At 37.5% G+C, this 10,082-nt stretch overlaps 1 protein-coding gene across 2 annotated transcripts; it reads right to left on the bottom strand.

Annotated features, from left to right (window-relative positions):
* Positions 1–223: 223 nt before the first annotated feature.
* LOC106001158 (olfactory receptor 4C15-like) lies at positions 224–5,232 on the bottom strand. Of its 2 annotated transcripts, XM_013036288.1 has the most exons (2): positions 5,219–5,232; positions 224–1,145 (listed from the first exon to the last, which is right to left on the bottom strand). In XM_013036288.1, exons 1-2 carry the CDS (start codon positions 5,230–5,232, stop codon positions 224–226), a joined length of 936 nt encoding a protein of 311 aa, XP_012891742.1. The 2 variants fall into 2 exon arrangements, with proteins under 2 accessions (XP_012891742.1, XP_012891741.1); XM_013036287.1 differs by lacking the exon at positions 5,219–5,232 and having other exon boundaries at positions 224–1,159.
* Positions 5,233–10,082: the final 4,850 nt, after the last annotated feature.

Raw genomic sequence — 10,082 nt, 5'->3', positions numbered from 1 at the left:
TGTTTGCCTAGTAGATTTTTCGGTAAGTTTAAAAATTCAATTCCCTTCAATTTCCTTACAGACATTAAGCTGGAGATATTTGCTGTAAAAGTAAAAGCATCATTTTCCCACCTCATGACTATAGAAATGAATTCTTTCCTCTGATAATGACCAGCTCATGGAGTTTTTATCTAAGACATTCTTATTTCTTTAGTCCTTACATTATTTCACAGTTTAAAAGTTTTTATCTTTCATCAGAGACCACTATCAACCTCTTCCACATTTTTCTCATGGCATTTTTTACTTCCTTATTCCTAAAAGTGTAAATCATAGGGTTGAGCAAGGGAGCGAGCATGGTATAAAATATTGACACCATTTTGTCAGAGGAGAAGGCAGTTGGAGGCCTTACATATGTAAAGATACACGGGACAAAGAACAAAATTACCACAGCAATGTGCGATCCACAGGTAGACAGAGCTTTCCGCCGCCCTTCAGCACTGTGAGCTCTCAGAGAAATCAAGATAAAACCATAGGAGATGAGCAGCAAGGAGAAGATCAGAATGCAGATAAATCCACTGTTGGCCACCACCACAAGTCCAAACACGTGAGTGTCAGTGCAGGCAAGACTCAGCAAAGGGTACAAATCACAGATGAAATGATCAATGACATTGGGGCCACAGAAGGGCAGCTGGAGAGTAAAGAGAATCTGTATGATGGAATGCAGGAAGCCACCAGTCCAGGCTACCCCCACCAGAATGCCACAGAGCCTCCAGTTCATGATGGAAGAGTAGTGCAAGGGTTTGCAAATGGCCACATAGCGGTCATAGGCCATGGAGGTGAGGACAATTACCTCTGCACCACCAAAGAAGTGTTCTGCAAAAAGTTGCACCATGCAGCCTTCAAAGGAGATGGTTTTCCTCTCATAGAGGGAATCTGCAATCATCTTCGGGGTCATGGCAGAAGAGAAGCATGCATCAAGAAAGGACAGGAATGCCAGGAAGAAGTACATGGGGGAGCCCAGCAGTGTAGGGCTGCAGAGGATGGTCCCTACAATGAACATGTTGCCTCCGAGAGTTGCAATGTAGACAAACAAAAACACAACAAATAGTATCTTTTCAACTTTTGGGTTTTGTGAAAGCCCAAGAAAGATGAATTCAGTTACAATGCTTTGGTTTTTCATGATTCACAGGAAATGTGACTCTAAAAGGGTGATTATACAATTTTGCAACTATGATAAAGATACACTTTAAGTTCAAAATAGTGTTATCATCAACAGTACAGGGCACTTAGAGGCAGAATTATGTTGAATGCTTGTATTATCAATAGGAACACAAAATTAGGAATTTAAGAAACTAGCCAATTAAAACTTGGTCAGAGTTGAGGTAAAGATAAACTACTGAATACTTTAATTCAGTGAGATCTTTTACATAGAGGTCTTACAGAGGTGGATAAATTCCATTTTGGATGTAATGAATGATAATTTACTTTTGAAATTCTGAAGTGAAATGTTGACAAACATTCTGAAACATCTTCCACACCATGAGATAATGAAGACTGTAATTAGCCATGTCTGCCATTTTGAAGGAACAGGTTCAAGGGTCACTAGCAAGACAGCTTTGATCTGGAAAATATCATACCTACACACAGAAAAAGAAATTATGAGGCAATTGAAAAATCACAACCACTCTTCAAAATTTTTCTTTAAAAATCTACACTGGGTCTTTTCATGAATCAGCTTGTTTGTTATAAAGGAAAAAGATCTACATAAATAATCCTAGTTACAAACAGCACAAACATGTACTAAATATTGAAGTTTGTTTTTTCATTTACCATTTAAAAACTAGAACCAGAGCACATAAAAATGCAAATGCCTAGAGCCAAGTGTATTCATAATGACTAAATGAAATAGTGCTTGGAAAGTAATTATAGTACACAGGACCACTGACGAGGAACAGTCTAGATACTCTAACCCCTATTTATTTGTGAGATATTCATGCCTTAGAAGCTTATGCTAAAACAAACAACTGCCTGAACTGGGAAGTTAAACAGAACTTCTGTCCTTACACCCAAGTCCTTCCTGCTAGACCAAAAAGGAAAAAAGAGTAGGATTTTCACCTTCTCTTTAGAGAAGGAGTGGACTTTCTAGAGTTTCCATCCAATAATGAATATTAAAGTCTCTGGTTCCTCTGTGTTTTAGTTGGGGCATCTTGAGAAAAAAGAATCAGAGAAAATGATAAGAGAATCAAAAGGTTATAGGAAAATAGTCACAAATGTAAATTGATAACAACCAAGTAGGCTAGTAAAAGAAAAAAATGATTTTTGTTTGTTTTTTTTTTTAACTGTATTTTTTTTGTCTTTTCTTTTTTGGTACTGGGGATTGAACCCAGGACATTGCACTTGATAGGCAAGCACTTTGCCCACCCAAGATAAGTATTCAAATTTTTTTGTTTTTTTTTCCTTTCATGCAATTGTTTCTAACATATTTATAAGATGATTTCTTTGTTGCTTTGTATGACCCTCCCCCACAGTATAACCCATGCTTTCACTGTATTTGATGTTGGTATAATTTGTGGAGGGGAAGGGAAAAAACAAATCGTTTAACTCGGGATACAGGTGGACCCATTGCAACAATGAGATGTACAAGTCATTATGTCCAAAAACGAACTCTACAACTTTGGTGGAGGGTGGGGGGAGGGTCGAGTGGGAGGAGGGGAGGAGTATGGGAAAGGATGGGAAGGGGAAACAAAGAGGAGGCAACAATGCTTGATAAGAAATTTACTCATTATCTTGCCAATGTAATTGTAACTCCACCGTATGGTATTCTCACAATAAAAAAAGAAAAAAAAAAGAAAAAAGATGTCTGTCATCCAGAATAGTAGCTATATCAATCTTCTGACCATTATTTATATGATGTGACTTAGTTTGGGTGAATATAATTCCTCAAGACACATACTGTTCACATTTTTATTACTTTCTTAAAAAGCAGTTATGTTCATCTCCCAACATTATACTGAAGGTCAACATATGAAAATATGGCTTATAATAGTGTACCATTACCAACTTCAGTTATGATATCACATATAAAAACCAGTTCCTTTACTCATAGTAAGATTTTTCCATTCATCTTTCACTGATAGATGTGGCTTCAAATAGTGCTTATATCCTGATGTGTTCATTTTGATTAAATATATCAGCCAAGTAGGATATGTGTATGTATAAAATGATGTTATATAATGATGTATATAATGATGTTACTCTGAGAAATAAACTTCAAATTTCAAATTACAGTTGACAGAAAAAATTAAATTGGTAATAAAACAAATGAATGGGATTTGTACATTTGTTTCTGTGTTACATTATTTTTTTGTATTCTTGTCATGCCCTCTCAGAGGCTGAAAAAGTATTCTACCACTAATATATTCCGAACCCTTTCTCCTGCTTACTTTAAAACAAGCATTGCCACTGTGTTCTCAACTCCATTCCTACATGGTATCTGTAGTATAAACCCAAATCATGTGCCAACAAGCACCACAAAAATAAGAATATAAGACAAATTCTAGCCTCCAAGAAAAATCAAAACAAAGCACCAATGTAATCAAGATAAAAGAAGGACTACTCGCCAGGAGTTCTCCTTCCATAATTTTAACAAGAATGTCTCTGCATAGAGATCTTATGAGATGGTAATAAAAAACATGAGAGCTCTCAGAAACACAGAAGACAAGAAGAATGCACAAGCTGCTACCAGTTCAAGTCCAGCCCAGGCAGAAAAGTCCACAAGACTCCATCTTCAAAAGAACCAGCAAAAATCTGGATTTGAAACATGGCCCAAGTGGTAGAAAAGCAGCCAAGCAAGTCTGAGGTCCTGTTTTCAAATAGTGATTCTGGTTAAAAATAACAATAAATAATGAAATATAAAATAGTGATATGAGTATTTAGAAGATGAAACACTTATATAATAAGTGAAACAAATAAGATAAAATTTGTTTCCATTGTTTTTAAGTATACACACACACACACACACACACACACACACACACACACACCAAAACAAAGCTAAAACGATTTAGTGGAAAGGTTATCCTTTTAAGCAGTGTATTTTGCAAAACTGTTTTCAAACAAGTAAATCTCATCCTTTTGAGTTGTGCACCCATATTTAGGCCTCAGAGTCACATCTGCATACAGTTTATTAAAGAATATTATGACACATTAAAAACTAAATTAAGCCCGGGTGCCGGTGGCTCACGCCTGTCATCCTAGCTACTCAGGAGACTGAGATCTGAGGATCACAGTTCAAAGCCAGCCCAGGCAGGAAAGTCTGTGAGACTCTTATCTCCAATAAAACCACTAGAAAGCCGGAAGTGGCACTGTGGCTCAAGCGGTAGAGCGCTCACCTTGAGCTAGCCTGAGGGACAGCACCCAAGCCCAGAGTTCAAGCCCCCCGACTGACAAAAAAAAGTAAAAAAAAAAACTAAATTAAAATCTAATAAATAATTACTTTCTCTGTTATGTTCCTTAATTCCATCTATTCTTTTTTTTGGGGGGGTTGCACTAAAATTATTTAATCCACTCTATTTCTGATACAGAATTATTATTCATTAGTGAAAGGTTTATTCCTGCCTGTCTAGATAAGCATATTCCTCTTGGTGACTACTTGGGAGCTATGTTCTCTCGGCAGCTGGGTACCACTTCCCTCCTTTAATGATATTCCATTATTTCTCTTTCCATTTGTCTTTCTTCTCTGACCTCTGAACCTTGTCATTCATTGTTCTAGTATTTTAGTAGTTTAACAGCATTAAAGCAAACAGTGCTTCATCTTTTTTCAGTTTTCCTGAACAACTATGAAGCAGGTATCTAGTGCAATTTATAACATCAAACCCAATTAACAAAAGTTCAGCAGGCATAGTTACATTAGAAGGCTCTACTGTGTGACTCTGGTCACTCTCTTACCATTCACGTACTTCTCCTGGCCACTTGTTAGTTTGTAGAAATTGAAAGTGCTACATTGTGCTTCAGTAACTTCACCATAGTACAACTTGAATTTGCTTTTAACACCAACATTCTTCACATAGCCTCTGAAAGTTCCACTGTTAGTCTAAACTGTCAAGAGGAAGAGGAAGATGTGTGTTAGAAGATGGCAACATGAATGACATGTTTTGAAAGGACATGGAAGGAAAGTGGGGCCACATTATTCACAGTTGCATTTCTAAGTTGTTTAAGTTGAAGATAACAGTCTGGAGACAGGTTTAACTTCATTAAACTCCAAGGAGTAGGAGCTCCCAATCACCCCACCACTTCACAGATTTGATCATTTGGAATGGTGTCTGTTGTTTGTTTACACTTACTATGTATCAGATGTTATTGTATGCACTCCATGTATACCATGTTATTCATTTCTCTCCTTCCTTGGTAAAACAATCGCTACAAATATTGATCTTGATGAAAAAAATCTATATCTTGATCTTTAATAAATAAATTCCCATTACATATGACGAAGAGTCTTAAGGCCAGAAGATTATATAATGAGCCCCGGTGCTTGGAGTTATTGAAAGGCTCAAGCGTAGTATGAGTTACTTGAATATCATACCCACACTGTTAAGCACTGAGTCATATTTTAACATTGTGTCAAAAAATGCACAAATATGTAACCCAGCATATATTCTTTCCTTAAAATACAAATGATGGCAATCACCTACTTTCTGCTGAGAAAAGTCCATTCTGTGTCTGGCCACACTGTGAAAGGTATTTCCATGTCTTCCTTCTCATCTCAGACAAGGACAGTGAGCATCTCTGTTAATGTTTGCACTGCTATTCAAGGGATGTATTCAGCCTGGACTCAGAAACACAAACTGAAGAAGCCCAAAGTTTCTTCTTTGACTTCCTGCTAGAATTTAAAAAGGTTTCCCGGAGAGTTCATGAACCTGTTAGCCACACCCACCCCAGGACTTGGAAATTTTCCATCAGTGTGATGTCTAAGACATAATTATGTGTGAATGTTCCCTTACTCAAGTGTCTACCAAACTTGGATGTCCCCAAACAATTAAAGGGTTTATTTTTTTCCTTTTAAACTTCTCCTACATTTCTATTGAGAGATTATTTCATTTCCTGTCATGTCCAGGAATAGGATGCTGTGCACAATGATGGGAATGTTTCTCTTTGCAGGATTCAAGATAAGACTGAGTTAAGAGCAGAGTTCTAGGATAAGGTGGCATCAATCCAGAAAGGAACATATATTGTTTAGGAGAAGTATGGCATTATCTAAAGAATAACATTTACATTTACATGTAGAAACACTTACATATTGACCAAACTGTCATGTTTTCTGTAGTGTATGAACAGACACAAACCCAGCTAAGTTGCAACATTGAACGATTTAACCAGTCTTCATACAGTCTAGTCATCTATAGTCATCTTAGAATGCTCTGTTCAACCATTGAAATGGTATCTCTGTATAAATTGTTCCACTCCAATTTTTTGGTCAGTCATGAGGCTTGAACTCTGGGCTTGGGCTCCACTCCATTTTAAACCACTTTTCTTTATACTGCACAATTTACCAGATTTCCTGTGTGTGCTGGCTTCTTCTCACTCTCACAGACACTCACTTAATAATTATCATGCCTACCAAACTGATGACAAGCTAATACAAGAAAATGGGAACAGTCATTCTTTAACTGGTCCTGTCAAATTGACGGGTTTTATAACTGAAGTCCAGAACTACACAGCTTCTGGCCAGGACATCCCTTAAACTATTTGCCATAAGCACTGCATCATTCCAAAAATGAGTTGCCTTCTGCCATTGTCTACATTATTGCCTTCCACACAATGCTACCACACCCAGGAGAACAGAAAAAAAGATTTGTCCACCAATACTGAAAACTTCCCCATATGTGCAGTTCAGGCTTGTCATGACCATGGTTTAAGACCAACACAAGGTTATGTAAAATCGTCCTATCCAATTGCAGCAAGACAAGGCAGGAACTCCAGGCAAGTCAGCATCATAGTAAAATGTCCTTGAGAGATCTTGAAGGTGGTAAGTGCACTATTCCTACAAAACTACATGGCAATTCAGCATGGAGATTATGACCATGAAGGAGTGACCTCCCTGGGTGCCAGCAGGAAGGACACAAAGGATAAAACATGCTGTGACCACCCCACCAACTGCAGGTCTATAAGCCCTAGCATTTCAATCATTGGTAGGTGAAAAAGCTCATGAGGAGCTCACGCACATGGTCAAAATCAGAAGTCATTCAGAGCCCATTGATAAGCAGAACACTGAACTTTTCATATGTTACCCTAAATCTATATGCTTATAGAATTCTAGTAACCAATGTAATGTAACCTTATGGAAAAAAATGATGAACTAGCCTATTGGAGCCATTTGCATGATTAAGCTGAACTCTTTCAATGATATTATTTGGCTACAGAGCCTGGTATATCTTAGGTACAGTAGCTAGAAGCTCTGAAGACATCTGGTTGACCTCATGAGTAGGATGTTACATTGGAAAAACTGCAGAGGGGATAATCTGGGATGAAATCCATTCAGTCAAGTCTTGGCTAGAATAACCTGTGTGGAGGCACTGCCCAGTCCCTGACACTGAAAGAAAACTTAAAATTTTCAATATAATCCAGGGTTTGGAGTCAAGAACAGTCCCTCATATAGTCAAGTCTGAGGTCAGAACTGCTTAAAGTATCGGTTCTTCCATTCTTTTAACATGTAGTGATTTAGTTGTACAGATAACAGGGGAACGTAGTCTAGTCTATGGAGCAAAAGCTCTGTGGTAAGAACATTCTTGGTAAATAACAGGACCAGAGAGGCAGCAGCATGAATGGAAATGTCCCACTGAGAGATCAGGGAGGTAACTGGGTAGCCAGAACCCAGCTGTCAGAACTTGAGTAATTGTAAGGGTTTAGCTTCTACTCTAAATGATTTGGAGAGATGATATAATCTGACTTAGAGTTTGAAAGACATTTCTGAGTGCTGTGCTGAGCTTGAGTCTTAGAGCAGGCCATACTAAGAAGAAATTCTGCAAAGAATGTGCGTAATGAACAAAACTACTCAGCATGAATTAATTCAAGGCTTTCAGAGAAAAAAGAGAAGAACCACTGGAATCTACCAGATCATTAGTAATTTAATAATTTCATTATAGGTAGCAGAATAGTTCTTACCTATGTGTAGAAATGAAAGCCCTGGACCTACAATTTGACACTCAAATTCATCAAGCAGCCTATAAATATTTAGAACTAAGCATCTCATGTTCCTTTCACTTCCTTAGTTTTGTAAATGACTTAATTTTTAATGGTCTGTATTCAGTTTTACAAAGCCCAAAATTATCACACGATGAAGGTCATTTTCTTCATGCTTAACATAGGCAGGGTTAAAAAAAACATGAAATGAATTCAGGTACTTGACTCTAGAATGCAGTTATGGGAAAACAAAGATTGTGTTCCCTTATCAATCTAGCCATGAGTTGAGATGTTTAATGGGATTCCTGAAGGCATTGAGAAGTCCATGTAGGAATCCAATTTTAATCCTGTTCTAATGGAGTCAGATAGGTGTCTATGCCCTTTGCAAACCTGGAACATATTCCCTGAACAGAGCTTCCTTCACTCAGCCTTCCTATCCCATCCCACCACGCATCCTCTTATAGCAATCCTGTGCACTGACAGTGTGCACCATCTTTACTTTAGGCTCCTTTCTGAACAGACCTGTCTCTCTTTTACCTTGAGCCTTCTTCCTCTTGACACGCTCATGGATGGTTCTGTCCCATCATTGAAATATCTCCATTTACAAATTCTCCCACTGAAACCCAGCCCCCTCTGCCTAGATTGAGTCTCCTAGTTTGCCATCCTCTATTCTACTGCAGTTTTCTGAGAACCAGCTACTGCTGTATGAGTCTCTAGTTTTCAGTTTGTAAGTTGTCTCCTGCAGTAAAATATAAGTTCCAAAGCAAAAGGAAGAGATCATGCTTCATTCACCACTCACTGCAAACCCAGCTCCCAGAAGGGTATAGGAAGTTTCATATAAAAACATACTCTTCAATGGATGAATGAATGAATGAATGTTCTGGAGATTAGTAAAATAGATACCCACTGAACATAGATAATTTATTTATAAATAAAAGTAATTATTTAAAAATTGCTCTAAACACTGCAACTGATCCTGTAATAATTAACATCACAAATAACACCCATACTTATTTTAATAAGAAAGCAGAATGTTAATAAACTGCTTATAAGTTTGCTTTCCCTTAGGTTATCAATATCCTTCTGCTTTAAGAAAAAAAAACAGTAGAATCATGGAGAATAAATATCCTTTGCATTTGAAAACCCAAATTTCACATAAATTGTCAAAATTATTCCCCAAAGTAATAAAAAATAGGTCTGTGTAGTGTTCTCATCCCATAGTAAATGCATAATTTCAAGATACAATATTTGTGTATACATAGCACTCAGGATTGAACCCAGGGCTTCTTATGCTAACACTAGACAAGTGCTATATCCCTTGAGCTACATTCCTCAGAACTTATTTTTATGTTTCTTCTGAGACTACTCCTCACAATTTTGCCTGAGATGGCTTAACACTCCTCATGCTCCTGCCTCTGTGTCTACCCAGGAGTAGCTGGGATTACAGGATATACCACAAGGGGTCATTGAAAATTTTGGTAGGGTGGTAGCCTCTCTTAACTCCAAGAAATGGAAACAAGAGGTTTTTATTTTACTGTTTGCAGTTCCCCTCTTCCCCTATAATAATTTATTCCCTTTTGTCATTGTTTTTGATTGCTGTACCCTTTGTCTTATATACCAGTTTATCTGACGTGGAGAGGGGAAGGGGAAACACAGAATTGTTGGGACAGAGGATGAACCAATTCAGTAGTGATACTCACTAGACACTATTTTTGGAATGAACTATACAACCTGGGCAGAGATGGGGATTAGAAGGGGAGAAACTGGGAGAGATTGACAAAGGGAGTGACACGGTTCAAAAAGAAAGATACTCAATATATGACTTATACAACTGTAACCCCCGTGTGCATCACCTTTATAATAAAAAATTTAAAACTATAAGTAAATAAATACATAAATGTCACACATAAGAAAATGAGATT

This window comes from Dipodomys ordii, unplaced genomic scaffold, assembly GCF_000151885.1.
Source record: "Dipodomys ordii isolate 6190 unplaced genomic scaffold, Dord_2.0 Scaffold270, whole genome shotgun sequence".
NCBI lineage: Eukaryota > Metazoa > Chordata > Mammalia > Rodentia > Heteromyidae > Dipodomys > Dipodomys ordii.
Note: the sequence above shows the minus strand (reverse complement) of the source record. Positions and strands in the feature narration are given on the sequence as shown.